Source organism: Scomber japonicus, chromosome 16 (assembly GCF_027409825.1).
Source record: "Scomber japonicus isolate fScoJap1 chromosome 16, fScoJap1.pri, whole genome shotgun sequence".
NCBI lineage: Eukaryota > Metazoa > Chordata > Actinopteri > Scombriformes > Scombridae > Scomber > Scomber japonicus.
The window spans coordinates 15947556-15968994 of record NC_070593.1 but is presented as its reverse complement, the minus strand read 5'-3'; the positions used below and the strand labels follow the sequence as shown (position 1 = coordinate 15968994).

The window sequence follows — 21439 nt, the reverse complement described above, 5'->3', positions numbered from 1 at the left end:
ATAGATGAGTAAGTATTTAAAACTAATTTCAGTAAAACTGAATCAGGCTGTCCTGTTGTTGCCATCACTACTAGGCTAGCAACCACAAGTCATCCGTTAATGGTCACTCAATAACCAAAACTTATTTTTACACTGGACATACTGGACGTGGAATTTGGGAAATCTAAAAATATGTTGTCAGTATAAGTGCATCTACTACGAGAAAGAAAAAAAAACCCTAGTGTGAGGTACTCTGAAGCGTACTCTAAACAGGCATCAGACGAAAGAGGAAGTGGTGAGCAGGGGAAATCTCGCCGTGGCTCGGTAGTCTTTGGTGGATGTGTGCTGTGGATGACAACTGTCCAGCCCGTCGCAACAACAGCAGCGGCAGCGGCAGCAGCAGTGTATTTATCATCGCAGCAGCAGCTGAGGAGAGTGAAGTGAACCCGGGGGAAGGGAGAAAACGGGGAGAAAGGATTTACGGACACCAAGCAACCAAGCATGGCTACCCAAACGACTGCATCATGCACTGGATCCACTCTGTTGCAGCCAATCAGCGAAATTATCAATCTCCCCCTCGACCAGGTATGTTTTTTGGATGGGGATAAATATTGATTCATTAACGTCTGACTTAAAAAAATATATATGTGCTTGAACTGCACATTAATCGTGGTTAGCTAGCAGATGTGGACGTTGTGTTAGCGGGGCCGGATGATGCGCAACGCTATTCTTGTAAAACGTTAGCGGGGTTGAAGTGGAAACGAGTGCAAAAAAAAAAATCCCAGTTTGTCTCACTACCACCCCCCCCACCCCCCCACCATCAGCTATGCTAGTCCATGTCAAGCTACACCTCAGCTAATGCCTTTTGTCTCCTCTTGCGTCCGATATGCTTTGAGCTCAATCCAGTGGTCCCGAGGACCCACTATGATCCTTTGATCTGCTTTAGGAGAAATCACCAGGATCATATTAATGCCATAAATGTCACTTCACTTGAAAATTAGCCCTGCAGAGTATTTGTTTAGGCCCCAGTGATTATTCTGATATATGATTACACATTTTTCTCTCATTGTTATGGTGAAAGACAACAAAATATAATGTTATGTAAGAAGAAGAAAAAAAAATTTAATCTAGTTGTAAAATGGTCTCTCAAGGTGTGAATCTTTATTTTAACCTATTTGGGATGAAATCAGAAATCAGACTTTGATTGGGTCCTCTAAGTAATTCACAGCATATGTCAGTTGCTATAGTATTATGTAGCAATAACCATATTTCAAGTTCCATTTTTATGGGCTTGTTTACTTTTACATACCTTGCATAACCCCAAAAATGTTTCAAATGAATGCCATAACAAACTCTTATAGTGTTCATAGATGACTTATTCTCATCAGTGCTCATGTAATTAGAGTAGATGTGACTTCAGTGGGTGACTACAGTAGGTTTGGTCTACCTGGATTCATTGGTGTGCTACTGGTTGTTTTCTGACATGCAGATGTTTGCATTGTAAATATAAACTTCACACAGGAACCACACCTACTCAAACACTATATATACCTTTTTTTTTTTTTTTTTTTTTTTTACAGTTATCTTGACTGTTAATCATGATTTAGTCTGTGGTAATGCTGCTGCGGCTTTTCTAAAGAAAGTTAGAAATGTCCCATATTAACCACGGCTGTTTCCTCCAGCTTGTTTCCTCCAGCTGCTCTGTGATGTCACAGTCTCGACATGGCACTGTCTATTGGTTGGGTGGTCCACAAAATTTTTTGACTGACATCAATATCTCAACGACTACTCTGAAGGCTGCGTTGAAATTTTATAGAAATATTTGCAGTCCCCAACGAATGAATCTCAACAACAATTAGATGGATTGAAAACGGGGCCCCCAAATTCAACGTGTTGGTCCTTTAATTATTTCCTCCCATTGTGCTGTCATCACATCAAAAGTCTTAATGTGTGCTTTTGTTTATGCCCGAATACTTGCAGAACCAATTATATTTAGTTTAGTTTACTTTGTGTTAGTGCTAATCAGCTAAAACATTAAACTAAGATGTGAACATGGTTAATTAGCACGTTAGCTCATAGCAACTAGCATAACGGTAGGCTTGGTCTTGGGGATGTTTCTGCTGTAGTCAAACTTAAATTGTGATCTCAAATGAAACTTCACTGTCAGTTTAAAGTTGAATGTGAGCACCAAGGAAGCACTGACACATCCCATCAGTCTGTTACAGAGCACAAAAGGTCAAAAAATATACACTGTCCTTTTTTTCCTTTGCTGGCTTTCCTGTGGAGTTTTACTCAGTGGAGTCACTTGTTAATAATGTCTCTCTCTCTCTTGACCAGCATGGGGCCACATACAGATGAGTCTATTTCCTCCTACTTATTTTTTTTTTTTCAAGCTCATGACTCACTCTTCTCTTCTCATCGGACCTTATTGTGCACACCTGGGTTTGTGGGTGTGACGGGGGGGGGGGATTTAAGCGTGCCTCCTCAACCGTGATTAGGTGAAAGTTTGTAGGGTTGAATATAAACCGTGCGCTTATGTCAACTTGACTTTTACTCCGTCAGCACACTTTATACACAAGTTGCCGCGTGCAGAGTCTGACAGTGTATTATATCAGGATAAACCCCCCCTTGAGATGGATCATCTTGTTTTTAAAGGGGGTCCCAGAACCGTGTGGCTAGCCTCTAGGCTAACTCCTTGTCTTTCGTCGAGGCTCACGCTGCATTACACACCTATCCGACCATCTTTTATCCTCCGTCCCACCTGCATGTGCAGACTAGAACGTCTCATTATGCCTTTCTCCGTCCTGAAGCAATCCAGCCTCTGCCAGGAATGCTGCGTGGCGGGAACTCACTTCTTAAGGGATCTGTTCTGCATCATAAAAACAAATACTCTCTGAACTCAGGAGGGAGTTCATTTGCCTTTTTGTGTTTTTGGCTCCAACCAGATGAACAATGAGTCCACTTTAATGGCTCCCCACAGCTGCCTTGTGTAGCTTCTTTGTATTTGGGCTGTTTTTACAGTAAATATTTGTTGTAAATGAGCATTATTTATATAGTTATTCTGATAACGGTGATATTGTGTTTTGTTATTGATTAAATGTGACCTCTTGAAGGAAAGAATATCTGAGGTTAAACTGCTCGATGGCCCTACAAGTAAATACTGTGACCTGTTAACCTCGTCGTAGCCTGCAGTGTTTGCCAGATACACTACAGTAAGTGTAACACTTGTGCTTCCACGAGCACGTTTCATGTCTTGTCTTGTTTCCTTGCCTTTTACCTTTTGTTGCCATAGAAGTGGAGTCAGAGGAAGTGAATGCAGGAAATGAATCGTCAGCCGCTTTGTTTACTGAAGTGTTGGTATTGACTTGTGGAGTTGTGCGCCTCTGGCTTTAACTCCTAGCATGAAGGAGCTCGCTATTTGAATGAGTAAGAGAGAATGTCATTGTACAAGCGATCAGGTCTCATGCCCCCCCACCTCCTCCACATCATCCTCCTCCTCCAGCCACAAATACATTGTTGTACAGGTATTGCCTTTGTGACAATGTGGTTTGTTAGCTTCCTGCCAACTGGGTACCCCAGTGTGCCAGGGCTGCTGTCGACAGCACGGAAATCAATATGGCCGCTCAGATGCAGTATGATCTGTGTGGCCCGCGGACATTGACACTCACTTTCATAAAGCTGTTATATTGTGTCTGTTTGCGCCCCTCGCCGGACTGTACGTTGTCAGGACTGTATGTACGGCATCCCGCGGGAGAGACAGGCCTCTGCACTGGCCTGTGTCAGCGCTATAATTGGAGCTGTTAAATGTGAACTTACAGTCTTCTTCTTCTTCTTCTTCTTCTTCTTCTTCTTCTTCTTCTTCTTCTTCTTCTTCTTCTTCTTCTTCTTCTTCTTCTTCTTCTTCTTCTTCTTCTTCTTCTTCTTCTTCTTCTTCTTCTTCTTCTTCTTCTTCTTCTTCTTCTTCTCTTTCTCTTTCTCTTTCATTTCTGTCAGAGAACAGCTACTTTCTCAGGCCAGAAAAACACACGAGTTTCCTTCTTTGAGATCAGAGACTCTCGCACTTCTCCTTTTTTAAGTGCAGATGCTCGATCTCAGTCCTTTGATACCTTAATATTTAATATGACACACATCTCACAATTATGCAGTTTCCTATATAAAAAAAAATTAGAATCTTCAGGGTGAGTGGTAAACCCTCTATGGGGCAGCTGCAGATATATGACTCAGTTACTTTAGGTAGCTGTTCAGGTTTGAGGCTGGGTTAAAGTTTGACCCACTCTGCTTTACTGTAAGTCTTATTTCTTAACTTGACCTTGAAACAATAATTCCCTCTAAGGTGGTACTTTAGTGGCTCGTCGTGTTGTAACATCAGCTGTGAAGCCCTCACACACAGCTGCAGCTGTTTCAGCATGCAGCAGCTGGGCTCCTGATGATGAATCCCTCCGTCGGCTCGTTCACACAATAAACTTTTGACAACTTGCAGTTTTTTTTGTATGTATGGTATTTTTGGTTTTGGTAAAATGAACGTCACAGGAATAAGGATAATTCACCTGATGGAGTTTACCGAGGCTTCCATTCATCATGTTGACACCGCTCTTGTTTTCACCTGTGCAGGTCTGCAGGATGTCTCTCAGGAACATGGCAGTTTGGAAATTTCCATCTGCACTTTGCTGCGTTTAGTAGACAGTCTACACCCGATAAGCTGACATTAATGATGGTGTTAACCTTAAAATCTCCTAAAATTCTTGTCTTGAAGGTCTTGAATGTTTTTAGTGTCAGCAACGGCTGCAGAAACGGAGGGAAAGAGCACGAATGGAGATGTTGTCAGCTGATTAAACCTGCTCTATCAGACATTTTCTTCCTCTGGATTCTGAGAAATGATCCGGTGGCTGACGCGTTGCTCTTTGTTCTCTTAATCTCAGGAGAGCAAAACTTTATATTGTTTTTTTTATGGAGGAATTAAGCAGTCATCAGGCTGATCTTGATGACGCAGCCTTACAGGTGGCAGTTCACGGGGGACAACAGACGGTAAATGGTGCTGCGTGTCATGAAAGGCCCACCGCCCAGCCGTACAATCAGTCGTCTGTTTATGTGACATATGGGATTGCAGTTTGTCACAGTCCACGGGCCACGTCTTTTATCACAGCAACAAGCAGCCTTTTGTGGTCGTCACTGCATTTTCCACCGGGCTATTGTACTGTAGGCCTCTCTGTGCCTACACAGCGCTGAGAGTTTGACCCTTAGCGTTTCCTTTTGTCCGCTGACAGCTCCCTGCTCCCAGCGGCACACGTCCAACACTGTAATCCAGTGAATGATTTAGTTAACATGAGTTTAAGTGAAAGCAGTCAGAAGTTGTTACATGTTAAAGGCTTCTGGTTTATTCCTACTACATCTGTGGATCTACAACAATCAGGAGGTTAACATTTAAAGTGTTGGTTGGATTTTGGGTATCTTAACTTGGCTTCCCTTCTACGGTCCCCTGCTGCTGACAAAGTGTACCCAAAGCTCCCAGCCTGGGACCCCGCGGGTTTTACTTTAAAGCTCTGGAGTCCTGTCAAGAGTTTCCCTTACCTCTCCTTTTGTCTTTAATTGGCTGCCCTCTGGGGAGTCTTATCCTTCCAATTGATTTCTTACCCCTCGGCTCTGTCTAATGGAGCGCTGCTGGCTGCTGCCGTCGTTATGTTGCATGATCAACACGAGCATGTGCGAGGCCTCTCAGGGAATATGGAAAGACTCGGCTGTGTTGTTAACATAACTGTGCGCTTGACAACGAGCGACAACAGTGATGGCGGGGACAAAAACAAAAAAAAAATTGGCATCTCTTCAAAAAGGGTTTTGTAGGTTTTTTGTCATCATGCGTTTCATGGTGTTTGTTGTAAATGTATAATGTGACGCACAGAAGTGGAAGAACTGGCCAAGAGGGAAGAGTCAATATTGTCAGAAAGCCTGTCTGCATGTTAACTCAGCACAAATGTTTGATGTGTTTACTTGGGATGAAGGTAAATAGTCAGTATTGATCCGACTGAGGTTCATTACATAACATTGGAGTAAAATAAGTTTGTTCCTCTTTGTGATGAGTGACGAGTTGACCTCTGGTGACTCTGCCAAGCTTGTGAAAAATCAGTTTCCAGCAGTAAATTTTTCGTTCCTCAGTGAATCTACTTCCTGCTGTTCATGTTTATCATGCTCTAGTCTCATCTTGTTAGAGTTAAAGCATGATGATGACCACCATGGGTAAGGGTTCACTTCCTACCAGCGATAAATACAGTCATTGTTTTAAAGCTGTAAAACTCAATCATTTAGATATGGAGAAATAGTCTCTTCTCAATCATCTGCAGTTCTGTGTCGGGTCACACTGCCGGCAACTTGTGACTTGTGTTGACCTTTTAGTTTTTTTAACTCTGTTTTCATGTGATACAACCGTAGATATAAGCAGGCAAGTACCTTTTTTGGTGTGTGCCACAAAAGTGAACGTCCACACTATAACTCATCAGTAATAGTAATGGTGTGAGGGTGGTTCGGGTTTCTGTGCTGAAAGCGTGCACTCTCAGCATGGAGTGCCGGTTTAATGTTCAGGTTGGAGCAGGGCACCGTGTTTTTAGAAAATCATATTAGCAGCTTCAAATTGCAAGCTGAGCCACTTTATATATCGGATGCTGTAGGTTGTAGATGAATGCCAGCCAGCAAAATAAGCTTTGAAGGTGTGACGCTGGTTTAGATGTGCTGTCTCAGTTAAGCCTCTGTGTTCAGTGTCATACATCAGACTAGAACCGCCACCGATATATCGGTTAGCTGATATTATGGGCCGATATCGACCTATTACGGATATATTGGTATCAGGGAATATGTTGTCAGATACGTGCTGATATATTTATTTAGTTTTTTAAAGTTATATAAGCAGCATTTCATGTATATTATATTATATTACACATCTTTGTCACAAGTGTTTGATAAATGACCACATGACCACATTCAAGGGATCATTGCAATAAAAAAGAAAAGTGTGTTCATGTATATATTCTGTATAACATTATCGGCCAATATCGATATCGGCATCAGCCCCTAAAATCCAGTGTCAGCCAGGCCCTACATCCGACTGATATCTGTAATTTCTCCACAAATCTCACACTTATGTACAACAGCTGTTCCTCCTCTGGTTAATTCGGAGTGTTCAGCCAGGAGTGTGATGGGATGAAGGAGCCAAGGAGGTGTGTCCAAAATAAATGAAAGCATGTATCGTCGTGACCTTTCTCTGTCACTTGTAACTCCTATTGAGGTGAGTCTTGTAAAGGCATTCAGGTGATGGACTCTGACATATTTACCAGACCCCCGTCAGTCACCTTTCCTCCCGGTGCGTCCGCGCTCCAGCGAACAGTCAATCTGAGTATTGATCATGCCTTAAGTACAAGTTGTGATGTCATCTGAAAAGTTGGGCTACTAAATGCAATATCGATTCACACTGTTCTCTTCTCCGGGCCCTCTGCCCATCGATTTCATTGAACCTGAGCACCTGTGTAACAAAGGGCAAAATAATCTGTGCTTTTAAAGTGGTATACCATTCAATAAAAAAAAAAAAAACAGAAGCAATATAAGGGGGAGTAAAAACATTTAAAAAGCATTCAGGTGGTCAGTGAGAACAGGGTCAGACTCACAATACACAGTCTTATCTAAAAAAGGATAAAAATCAATGCAGCACAAGCAGAGATATTCAGTGTGTCCAAAACAGCCATTGAAAGTGGAATAAAATGAGACTCGCCCATTGGAAAAAAAAAAACAGGAATGCTTTAAGTCAAGTTGGAGGTGGCTCAGATTGTGAAGGGTCTATTTTTGGCAGGGCCTCATCTCCACCCGGCTGTGAGAAGGTCGACCCCAGCTTTTGTCTCACCACACAGTCATGAAGTGAATGAAAACTGTGTGGACATTTGCAAAGTGACCGGCTGATCATCTTGCAAATGTTCGAGAGACTCCAGTCAGAGGAATCTCAGCTATTTTCTGCCACCACTGTGTATATGTGTGTGTGTGTCTGTGTGTGTGTGTGTGCATGCCACCTCAGAGTCGCTCTGTTTTTATCTGCTGCTGCTTTGCAAACAGAAAGTGACCACAATGAGACAGCGAGCAGACACAAAGTTCACGTTTCTGCTCAGCTTCACTGTCAAGCTCTCTGCGTGTGAGGTGTGAGGGTGAAATAAAGCGAGAGATCAAAAGCCTCGCGAGTTAGAAACGAAACAAGCGTGTGTGCCAACTGCCAACCCCCCAAAAAAAACTGCATCTTGTATTGTGCTGTGGTGCCACTGACTCCTGCAACGAGCTGTAAATCACGTGAAACGGGACTCAATATGCTCTGGGGAGGCTGATGTTGTCAGTAGTGACATATCTGAGCGGCGCTGTAGTAAAACAACCACATAGCGCTCAGCCAGTCAGGCAAATGTCAGTTACAGTCTTATGTAACATTAGCCTATCTTTTACAGTCTTTTGTAACATTACAGAAAAACCAGCTTTTTGGTGCTGCGTTCACTTTCAATCTTGGAGCATTGTTGTGGAATGTTTTGCAGCAGTTGGGTACTCTGAAGCCGTTGAGATCCGAGCTCTCCACTGCAGATTCTTGCCAGAGCGCTAAGTCATTTGTAAAAGATCTGTTGTTTAAAGGTTGTCTCCTCACGCTTACTACAACACTGAGGACTTTGGCATGTAAGCTGTATCGTAGCAACAGACTGCTTTCTTTTTCGGCTAGGCGGCGGTTGCCAAAACCCGGGAAATATTGTGTGTGTTTCTCCTCTTCTCTGGAGCCGCGGTCACAGACTCGGAAGGGGTAATTACACGGATGTATTAACTGACAGCATAAGTCAAATTTAGGTGGTGCTCTCCGCAGGCTTACGACTGTTATCCGTCTCTTTTAAAACCAACTTGTTAAAGTGGTCTGCTACACACTGATCATCAGCGAGCTAATGAGCAGACAAAATGCCGTCTGTAACACTCGTAACGCTGACCTTTTGGTGGAGCGGCGCTGGATGAATGCTACCAATGAGGCATGGCATGTTTGGATTGCTGGGGATCATGAAACACGAAGGCAGAGCTGTTTGTATTCCTGGTTATCTTTTTGGGTTTCGTGACTTCTAAATCTCACGTTTTCTCTAAAATTGACAAATGTTTGAGGGCTGTTTTAAAAAAATGTACTGAATGTACTGTGATAAAGTGGAGGTCAGTATTTATTAATGGTTCATATTTTTGTTGGGAGGTCTTCTCTCTCTGAGTTGGATTAAAGCCCACCAGAGAGAGGTCAAAATGCATTGAGAGGAGCCAATTGGGCTGGTTCATCCCACCATTTTCCCCACCAACCCCCCCCCCCCCTATGTAGTTTTCCAATGTGCCCTCAAGTTTCTTCCACATGCAGACGATTAGCTACAAACTGAACCCACATTGAGAAAAAGTTGAAAGCATGAATAAAAGAGGAGGCATCCTCCCTTTAGTGGCTGAGTTACTGTAGATATGATGATTGCACTGTTTCTTTATTCGAGGCTTAGCAGCTCCAAAAGCCCTTTTATTAAAGCAAGACTGATCATGTATGGCAAAGCACCCCCCTACCCCCCACCACCACCGAACCTCTCTAGGCATTATACATTTCATGTTGAAGAAATGCCCAAACAGTGTCAGGGCAATGAGTACACTTTTGCTGGGGCCTGTTTTTAGATATGAGGCAAGTTGTGGCTGTTCAGTGTGAATGAAAGTAGGGGGAGCACAGCAGGCAGCTGTCCAATTCCCTCCTTGGTCAAAAGTTCAAGAGAGCACACATCGAGTCATAGCTGCCTGCATTGGCCTTTCACATTATGTCAAGGTTCAAAATTAACACCCGCCACGCGCTAAATGCGGGTGTGTCTTGCCCTTAGGGAGTAAATCTTGAGAGGCCATACGCCCCACTGCCCAATAAATGTCAAGTAAAAAATTGTGTGTCATGATGACTCTCAATTGCTTGTTTGTCTTCATACTGTACGTGCACTGTATGTGTTTTTGATACAACAAATCAACAATAATAATAGGAATGTTAGGGTTATTTGTCATCATATCTGTTGTCTGTCTCAACCTAGTTTTTTGTATCTGTACAGAATGGCAAAATGTAGGTCTGGATCAGCAGATGTTGCCCCTTTTTGGCATGATCAAATCTTTCTCTTTTTAAATATCAAAAACAAAACGTCTTACACGTACCACATTGATGAATATAAAATGTTGGATGCTTTAATACTGTGTGACTACTGAGTTGTTACAGAAATTTAACTCTGGCCTCTTTTGTTCAATATAATACTTTAATGAAATGTACTAAAACAAATGTATATGTGACACCAAAAGACAATATATTATATTGACTAGTAAAAAAATATAGTTGGCCATTTCTCTTTTCATCTTACCGCCCATTTGGCAAAGCAAAATGCTGCATTATATCCACGACCTACCATCAGAGTATTAAAGTTAAAATCCATCATAAACTCAAAAATGTTCTCTCTCTCTCTCGCTCTCTCTCTCTCTCTCGCTCTCTGTAAGTGTTATAAATCAGCTGATTGTCCTGCTGGCACTTGTTTGCAGAGAGTTATGCGCGGTGTGAAAAGTGGATGTCAAACAGTGTTCCCCAGTTATGTTTTTATGCATGCACATTATTCAGCACCGTGGAGGAGACGTGCATCCACAAGCAGCAGAGATAAATCAGATAGATGAGATAATTACTCAGCAATCATTTTATTTATTAATTTCTCTGCTTTTTTTTCTCTTTTCTTTTTTTTTTGTCCAAACTGCAGATTCTTTTTTTCTTAGAAACATTTTTCCATTTACGTGTGCCTGCCAGGTAAGCCTCGTCATAAACACTGCTCTCGGAGAAATGCAAATGTTTAAATGCCGGCGGAAGTAGATAGATGGAGAAAGACGGAGAGACGTGTCTGCACTCAAGGGTACACACACACAGAGTGGCTGGCACTCGTGTCTGCAAGGCCCACACAGGATTTTTGCTCCAGAGAATTTTTGGCTAATTATATAAATATATATATTTACAAGATGTTGTCTCTCTGCCTTTTGCTCTCCTCTCGTCTCCTCCTTTCTGTTCTTTTTTTTTTATTGCTCCACATCTTTCTGCACTGACACGGTCACCCGCTGTGTACACAAGCTCGACTCCATCAAACCGAGGTCACTCATCAGGTTGTAATCATATCTGGCCGTCATTACATGATTTCATCCTTACGCCCCCCACACCCACCATCGACTACCAGGAAGAGCTGCTCAGAGCACAGATGACCAAATGTAATCTTTGCATCGGTCCAGCTGATGTGTTTTTAAGAAAGCAGACACGCACACACACACTAGCACTAACACACACACACACAGACAGGCTGGCATTGTGAGCCTGGTTCTGGCCCGCTGCTGCCGGCTGCCTTGTGGGGAATGGCTGATTGTTTGGCTATTAATAGCCGGCCTGACTGGGATCTGTGGATCAGCTCAGAGAGGAGAGTGCCACACTGCAGGTCTGCACCAGTGGCACTTTGCTTATTATTTTCAACATATATCTACAGTATATATCTACAGTATCACCCTTTAGGATTGTAGTAAATACATGGCTGCCAACCCATGATTGTTTTTTTTTGAAGAGTGGGTCCTATTCTGCATTTTTAAGGCATTTGTTTCATATTTTTCATTTATTTTATTGAGCAAACAGACTGACGACTCAAGGTGTACAACTCAAAAGCGTCCAACTACTGTCTTTGATTTCTAGTGTGTGTGTGTGTGTGTGTGTGTGTGTGTGTGTGTGTGTGTGTTTGTGACTGGGCAGAGGGGGCACAGCCAGTGGCACAAAACAAGTCAAAGCTTTTTTGTACTGGTGCAGAGAACAAGGATACTGTTGTTCCCATACTGTCAGCATGATCTAGTTGCACTGTGAGTATGTGCGCACACACACACACACACACACACAGTCTCTGTCTCTTGGAGCCTTGAACAATTGTGCCGCATTTATTGGCCAAGACTGAAGTAGTCATGACATTGTCCATGTCTTCAACTGGCTGGAGGTAATGTGTGTGTTGACATGTGAGCGATAGCATGGGGTTGAGTGGCAGAGGATGAAGCAGCATTGCACTCCCCCACTTTGCCTTTTGCGCAACATCCTTCTGTTGTGATTAAAAGCAAACATTTCTCTTAATATTTAGCACTTTCGCCACGTTTTGCGGCCCTGCTGCTGAAAGAAAATGATGGTGTTTCTGTCTCACTCCGCCTTGCTCCATCCACACCCCTTTAAAACATTTGCAAACACTCTTATCACCAGCTGTTTTTAATCCTCTGCGGGAATTAGACATCAATGCTCTCTCCAGTTCTTACCTAGCATGAAAACTGCTGATGACCATGTGTTTCTATACGCACGAGGGTACTCTCTAAGGAGCACAGGGACAGTATATGTGGACTGTAGTGTGCCATATATGCTCCACAGTCACTTTCCTCTCAGAATACAGAGTGTGACTTTAGTCGGGTTTAACTCTGAGGCTTTGGGTCCCTCCCTCCACCCTGGCAGCGCTGTGAATCTGCATGAGTCATTGTGGACTACAGCTGATGGAAATGAAATGAGACTGTGCAGAACAGGGCTGGAGTGTCTGCGTGCACATGCGCACGCACATAGGCTGAGCGGGTGGAGGAGCGGGGAGCGATGTGACTTAATGACTTGGAAAAAAAACGGGTTTTATGCTAATGATTGTCTAAATTTATCCCCCCCATTTGTGTAGACTCACACAAACAGACGTGCGCACACACACACACACACACACACACACGAACCATCCAGTCGCTGTGAGTAAAGCTTGGACAAGGAGGCATCTCTACTTCTATTTGCAAAAGGAACTATTTTAATCTCTGTGTGCTAAACATGGAAATGTGCTCTGGGAGGCGAGAGAAGACCTCTATTTATGAAAAATTATATTACCCCTTTTAGTGTATGTGTGTGTGTGTGTGTGTCTGTGTGTGTCTGTGTGTGTCTGTGTGATGCTCATTGAAGGACTTAGTCATTTCCCAAGCAAAAGAGTGTTGTGCACCTGCAGAGAGCAGGTCAGACTCAACAAGCCAGTTTTATAGAGATGTTTATCTGCCTCAGTGCCTCATGGGAAGCCTTGGCTCTGCATTTTCTCCACACACACACACACACACACACACACACACACACACACACACACACACACACACACACACACACACACAGAGAGAGAGACAGACAGGTAAATAAAGGTTAGAATGTGGGTTTATCAGATAAGCTGCAAATCCTCCTTTTCTGTCTATTCATGTTGTCCCTGAGATGTGTGAGACCATCACATCAGCTTCTTTTTTCTTTATCGGCTTCTCCGTTATTTACCAAAAAAAAAAAAAAAAAAGTTGCAGGTGTACAGAGTGAGTGCGTAGCTTTTAATGCTGCTTGTAATGACTCTGCCTGTGGTGGTTTGTTCATTTTTTAAAGTTTTTTTTTTTTTTATAGAAGAGGAAAGAGGAAAAGCTCTGCCCAGGGGAAAAATGACTCCTCATCCGTCGGCTCCCTCTTGCATCCTTTCCTTCCTTTCTTCACAACCTCACTGCCTTTCCAAAAAAAACTCCTCTCCAAAGTGACACCTGCAGCTGATGATATACATTACAACTAAAGCAGAGGGAGAGGAGCTCTTAAAGTCTTTGTAGTGAACAGGAGGAGTAGGTTTAAAAAAAAGAGAGAGAGAGAGAGAGAGATAGAAAATGAGGGGAAAATGCAGGAAGAGTTGTTAGGATGAGATTTAAACCCCAGAGGAACCTTCTGTTTCTCCACCTTGCATGCACACAGATACACACGCTGTATTTCACTTGAGAATGAGCTTGGGGATGTTAGCTTATCTCCCGTCTTCCACTGCATCCACAATGACTCGCTGCCACTGCCACTCCCTCCCCTCCCCACCATCCCCAACCTTTAGCCTCTTTCCCTCTGCCAGTCTGTGTGTCAGTCTATAATGTCGCTTCTTAAAGCCAAGCCCTGTGCCACAGCTGCCAGGATGAACTGCCTGACAGCTTATTGGCCTTAAGCACTAATCGCTCGCCTGGCGTCTGCTACCCATCAAAACATCTGCACGGTGTCCGCCTGCCTTGCTGTGTGTCTCTCTGTCCGATTCTTACGTTCTTTTAATATGTGATTGATCTGCTGAGACTGTATCTTTAGGTTTTGTGAGATGAGATCGGAGCATGTTGAAGACGAAGAGAGCAAAGGGCTCTAGTTGAGAATTATCAGGAAATGTTTATTTGCCTTCTTGGAGTATTTACTGAGTCATTGTTTAATTTGGTTGGTTGTTTTTTTTTGTGGTGAGACAAATTATATAACGTGTAACAAGATGGATGTATCGGCTTGACAGTCAAAAACAACAACCAGGCCTGCAGGCAGATATTCTGGGGTCCAAGCACCCAAATCAACCCTAAATGAAAGGCTTAATACGTCTAAAACTGGTGATGTACTACACAAGTTAAGACACCTCACTTGAAGTGCTCACTGCCGCAAACCCCATCTCTTAGAAATGATGTTTGTATATTACTAAATCGCACTAGAAAATGAACTTTTAAAGGAAACCGTAATGCCACTGAAATGAAATGATTTGTCAGTATAATGAGAAAATGTTGTTAATTAACCAGAGTTAATTCACCCAGACCCATCCAGCCCCTTCTTCTATCATCCAAATCTCTGCAGTTCCTCACAAGTGGTAATATTTAATTAAAGTTCAGTGAAAAACAGCATTATCAATAAGCTTAGCATCCATAAATGAATATAGCAAAGTGGAAGTTGTCTGTTTTATTATGGATTAATGAAGCCTCACTCTTATCTGAATGGTTACTAACCCTTTTACCTGGTAACTAGCCAAGGTCAAATCTTGATAGGGGATTGTTGAGAGGGTTATTTGTGACTGAGAGACTTTTATATTATGAGGTAAAATGAATCAAAGAAAATTAGAAGAAATGCTTTTTAACATTTGATCCACCCAGAGAGAGTATAGTATAGATATATTTTGTCATTTGAAAAATTAAACAATCTTGGTTGACATTTAAGTATACATTTCAGAGTTTACAAGGTCTACCTGGATGTACCATGAAGTCCAACATAGACACACAATCCATCGTTTAAGTTTTTAAGTGAGGATAGCTGACCCCACCTCTCAAGTGACTGCAGGGTAAAAGCTTACAAGTGGCTGTTTGTGTGCAGCAGGGGGACAGTGAGACAGTGAAGGTGGGTCTGCGTGTGTTTGAGATTATGTCAGATAGGGAGAGAGAGACAGAGAGAGAGAGAGAGTCGGGTGCCCAGCTCCAAAAAATTGAAAATCAATTTGTGATGGCCAAAGTTTTATTGTGGTTGGCTGCCAAAAACAAACAGACACATATGAAACTTTGTTAGTATAAGAAAAGAGAAAATTGCGCCTAATCAGTCAATGGAAAACAGACAGGTGAGAAATAACAGTGTCTGTCCTCTTTCAAGGACACTTTGAGTTTGACATTGGATCAAACTTTATTTATATAGCACCTTTCATACAGGTTAATGTAGCTCAAAGTGCTTCACAGTTGATTGACAAGCTGATAATAAGAGCGGACAAGTGTAGGCCAAGGACAACATAAAGAAGGAGTGAGAATGGCAGTCTACCAAAAGCTTGATTGACTGCTTCCAACTTTTTGTTTATACGTCATGGTTTTCTACTAATTGCATAATTTTCTGGTGTTATCCACCATCACAAATTAAATTGATGAGTTAATTATTTTCAGTCTTTCAAACCTTTCCCAGTTTCACCCCCCCCCCCCCCCACACTGTTCAGTCTTTTTCAGTCCACCAGGATAACATTACAGTAGGTTTACTGCATTGTATTTATCCAAAGTAGTTTCTCCTCTGTTTGTAGTCCCCTTTGAATCTCTTTGAAACCTTTCTGCAGCACAGATAATCAGCCTTACTTTCTGAAACAATAAGAGCCCTGTACTCAAGGGTAAGTTTGGTTTCAGAGTGAATCAATAATGAAAGAAGAGATCCATGTATTATGAATGGAGAAACAATGTACCCTGGCACAGGAGCTATTCAATGCAAAGTGTTTATTCAGTAAACTACTATTATCCCAACACTGGTAACAGGCAGAGGGAATAAACACACAGTCACAGCGTTTGTTCAAAAGGCCAGACTATCACAAATGATATCGTCTCTTTAAGCATTCACATTTTATTGTTTGTGTCGCACAGTGCCGTAGCTCCCACAGTTTCCTGTAAAATATATCATACACCCTGGAGGCATCCGTCCGTGGTTGCTATATATCCCATAAATCCTTGCATCTATGTGAAACGCGTCGTCTTTTTAAAATAAGGCTGAAATAACAGCCAGGGTAGCCGGGGTGCTGTAGCATCAGTGTAAAATCACATCTGTGAGTGAAATGTAGCAAGTCGACCGGCATGTGGTCAAATTATATAACTGCTGCTCAGCCTGAGGAACTGTTCCAAAAGCCGCCGTGTTTACTCTGACAGTTGATTTCTCAACTGCGGGCGTCACTTCAATGTCACCCCAGCTACAACAGAGCATTGTCAGAGCATGATTTAGTTCAGATCCACTTTAAATCACTGATAAAATGATAGTGTAATATTTTCTTTTTTGCAGACAGTACAGCGTATATACCAACTTAACAGTAGACCACAGCGTCTGCATTTAAGGGGAAGGAAACCCCAGCAAACCCAACATCACATGTCACTTGCGGCCACAGTGAGAGACTAAGTCGTCACATAACATTCAAAAAGAAAAAGAAAAAGTAGTCAGATAAAATAAATAGATGCTTAGATATAATATAAATAAATACATTTAGGATTGAGGTGACCATTATGATTCAGGATGTAATAAAAGTTTTAATGATGGAAGATCTGCCTCCACATCTCAAGTTTTTTTTTTTTTTACTCCAGTTCTCAAAGTGAATGGGGAGTTAGGTTGAAAGGGTTCAAGTTGCTCAGTGAAGGGCTGCTCCACTAATTTTTCATGAAGCTTCTGCCAATTTTCATCTAAATCCATGTTCTCCTTTTATTCTTGTCATGATTTAAGCATCATAATCGAATGTACTATACTGTAAAGAAGTTAAATACTGCAGCATCAATCTTTATATTACATGAAAAGCTTCAAAATAGACGACTGGCAGTTGATACATTGCCGTTGCCACACAGCTTTCCAGTTGTCCCCCACGGCTTTGCTGTGCCGTTGCCGTGAACAATACAGTTCCTCTGTCACGCCCTTCCAGTCTCCCACATGAAATTCCTTCCTTACAAAGCCACATGTTGATATGAAGGGAGGGGCTGATTTCACACTCTTACTCTCAGACCATTACAGAGACAGAGAGTTCAACTTCTCACTCATTTGTCAAGGAAACAAACACTTGAACAATAGTTGCGATAAGCCAAGGTGTATGCAGTAGATATATATATCATGCACATGCACAGAAAAACTAGCTTGATTCATGCCATAAACCTACTAACTATTTGACATTCTTGGCTATTTTTGCCTCTGTGGTTTGTCTTTGATGAATCAGTGTCTATAGTACGTGTGGGATGTTCGCTGGTTTTTGCAAATGAGCTCGTCCGTGATTCTGCGGGGAGGCACACAGACCAGCAAGTCAGCTTTTCATTCAGCCGACCAGCGATGACGACTTCTTCTCCAAAAGAGCAGCTTGAAGTAATCAAAGCGTGAAATGACTTCCAAAAGTGCAGATTGGGTAAACACTGTTTTGAAAAAGAGGCTCAAATGAGAAAGGGAAGCCAGAGGGGATATTTGATGTGAGTCATTATTGCCAAGGCATCATATTTTATTTCTAAGCACCTGAGGTTTTTGTGAAAGAGGGGATGATATGCAGTTCTACCTGGGTCTAAATTAGTGACACCAGAGATCAGAACAACAGTCAGTGATTCACACGGGTAAGGATTTTATATGAACTAAAAATAGGTGCACTTGCTGTATTTTTCATGGCTGAAATATGGAAATTGCCCCCAGTGTCAATAAACACCCTTTTTTTTTGCCACACTGCTAGGTTGGGTTGTTTGCCTTGGATCTATAACAAATAGACCGATGACTGGTAGTTTGCTTTCAGATACCATAGAAACGCTATCTGCAGCTAAAATGACACACCCCGACAAGGGGGCCAAACGGCTGGTGTAATGACTTGATTATGAGTTATGTTGTTGGTATTTGGTGTACGAGACTCACAGACAGAAGCACCAGAACCAGCTCACAGCCTTATTATAGGTTCTCCTGCTGGATTATTTGTGAATTATACACATCTTAAATAACTAAAGCAACACCATCCGTGACTGTAGACGAACAAAAGGCTCATTATTGACACTTTGTGTGTGTGTGTGTGTGTGATGTATGCATAGGCAAAACAAAGGCCTCAATCTGGGCTTCCAAATGCCATCTGATATGATACACTCAGTGCAGTGCAGATGATTTGTCGCTACATCTGTTAGCCATGCAGACTAAATGACCAACATACTTAGAGCCATCTCTGCCCCCCCCCCCCCCCACACACACACACACACACTCATTAATCATGCAGGATCCATAGATAATGGATGGCGTTTATGGTGTCTCCTTTCACCACTTACTGGCCAGACGGATCTGTTAACATGACCTATATACATGATTACGGCGGTGCGCCTGCAGATACGCATCACTGAACGTGACATAACACAAACATTATCACTATTGAATCTAAATTTTTATTCTTTTAATGCCAGGATTTCTTTCCGTCCGGTTTGTGCCTTGCGTGGATTTTCTTCTTCTGCTTCTCTTTCGTCTGAAATCAGCCCTTTTTAAAACTCGTGTACAGTCACAGACCATGTATAACCACAAATGTGAGTTGACGTAATTGTACTAGAATTAGAGCTCATGCATTGCAGTTACTCATATAGGCCTTGTGGGTCAGTTTGTTTGTGTATTTCCATTTGTAAAACGAGACTGAAGTCAGCAAGGATTTACAAAAGATGTCTGTAAGGTTTTACTTTCTGCATATGTACAATATACAATATATGTGATGGTGAGAGTGATTCTTAAAGGTATACTATGCATGATTTCCCTAAAAAACACTACATATAGACTCATACAAAATGAATCTCCAAGTGTGTGGCTGTGTATTTATCTGCAGAGACCCTGCTCTCTGTGTGTATGTACTTAATTTTTGTATTATTTTGCAGTGTGTGGGCAGCCTTTGGGCAGTGGGTATTTAGCCCCTAGCTAAATCAGTGCACAGGGTATGAGGTTAGGATTCATAATATAGCAACCAGGATACATCACTGTCTCTGCTCTGACCTGCTCTCTGTGTGTCATGCATGTATAAAGAGCAGCAGATCCGTGTGTCTGCCTGACAGCGGGGCTGAGCTACACACACACACACAGAGCAGAAAGGCCATAGCAGACAGGATGAACTTCTGTATTCACACAAAATCAATGTGGCACCTTTCTGCAGGGTTGTGTGGAGCTATGGGTGTGTTTATTTGTGATTTAAAACATAAATCAGAAAATAACATTTTATTTATCCAAATTATACTTACTTTTCTTCTTGCCAGAGCCACACACTCTCTCTCTCTCTTCATTCACTCTAGCTTGCTTGACCACTGCTGCTCTGTTTCGTTACCTTTGCCAATATTTGGCAGTGTTTAGAAAAACCAACCAACAAATCCTGTACAGTGTACCTTTTAATAGCAAGACACATTTAACTTTTAATTATCCCTGAGTCTTTTCTGTTTACAGGGTGAAAGCACATGGGCACACACATGCACAAACACTGTGCATTACATGCGTCAGTGATGACAAACAAAGAGAAAATTATTATTCACAGTTCGGTGGGTGGCCTGCGGTCACTATAGTGTTCCAGTCAAAAAGTCTTAGCATAATCCAGTCAGATCAATAGGTTATGATGTATACGCTCCATCCTTCCTATCTTACACCATATGGTTCAGGATGAGTACACATAAAAGGTTAGTAATCAAAAAGAGAGGTTTCCATTGTCCTCCCCTCGATGGATCCAGTCAATCTCACTATTGTCTGGAGTAAAGCCTCTTTGCTGTGCCATTAGGGGATGAAACAGCGTCTCAAACACCCACTCTCACCCAGTTTTAATGGGAACTGTCAGCTAGAATGTATACAAAGACAACATAATAACACATACTGTATATTGTTTACATGAGATTTGTCTTTACTGTTTTATTGCATGCTGGTAAACAGAAAACAACTGGAACCACACCTTTTTGTTTTTTATATGTTTTAACCCCTTAGCTACAAAAATGGGTGAAAATCATGTATAATTAAATTTACATGAACATATTTTTATTTGTTTGCTTTACCAGTGCTATATTAACAGTTACTGTGAAGAAAACTCAGAAAAATTGACTTTTGAAATCTTGAAATGGAAAAACCCAGAGATATAATTGTTACCGTTACATTAGGAAGGACGTTAGCTTGCTAATTAGCTAGTTAGCCACTAGCTAGTTTCAAAGACTTGATTCTGGATAAAATTTGATCCATATTCTGTCATGATTAAGATTTATTTCTTTATAATTTTCTTGGGAAAGTGTGAAATTATTAATGCCATCCAACATGTTACACAAAAGTAACATGTTGCTGTACTGTATTTAGGGTTTTAATTAGATGTTACTTATAGTTGTATGCTTTTTCTTTGACAGTAAACGCAACACATGGACCAATTATTAACTAAGCTTTACACTATATAATATTCAGGGTTGAGGATGGTAATGTAATGCTCTTTTATACAGAGATCCCACATTATAGCTGTAAAGAAGGACCTGTGGCCACCTCCATACTTAGCTTATTGGCAGAGCAACCCCCCCCCCCCTCCCCACACCCACCCTATGTCTGTACCTTTTTTATATAGAACAGCGAGGCGGAATAAAGGTGCAGCGTTCCTGCCTTGAACAGGCTGTGTAAAAGGGGCTATTAATCATGATAAGCACCCAATCAGACAGACACACACACACACACACACACACACACACACACACACACCAGTCAGCCTCTCTGTGTTGAGCCGGTAATGTTAGCCGCACATAAACTTTTACAAAGAGCCATGAATGTACTTTTAGAGACTGTCAAACCTCTGAGTCTGAGTCTGAGTGTGAAAGCAGTTGCGCGTGGCTCATTAATTTGCTTGCTTTTCTTCTTCATTGTCACCCACGATTGCCGTCCATCTGACAGTCGCCAGTCTGTCCTCCGTAAGTAGGGGGAGGGTTGGTGGTGGTGGCACTCTGGTAGCTGTGAGTCATAGTAGCCGAATCAGTTCACAGTTACTGTTGATCATCTAATGGATTAATCAACTAATCTTTGCAGCTCCAGTTTAAACACACCGTGAGGATTGTTTCTGATTGAGTTCTTGTCTGTCGTCCAACACAAAAAGGTGACGGATGGTTTGGGTCTTGTTCTCTTGTTGATGCT

General features: G+C 42.0%; 1 protein-coding gene across 1 annotated transcript in view; it reads left to right on the top strand.

The window, feature by feature from the left end:
- Nucleotides 1-388: 388 nt before the first annotated feature.
- mboat2a (membrane bound O-acyltransferase domain containing 2a) overlaps nt 389-21439 on the top strand; it is a 40186-nt gene continuing 19135 nt past the window's right edge. Inside the window, exon 1 of the mRNA XM_053335399.1 lies at nt 389-564. Within this exon, the coding sequence (XP_053191374.1) occupies nt 481-564 (84 nt within the window). The 5' untranslated portion in view covers nt 389-480. The remainder of the gene's footprint in view (nt 565-21439) is intronic.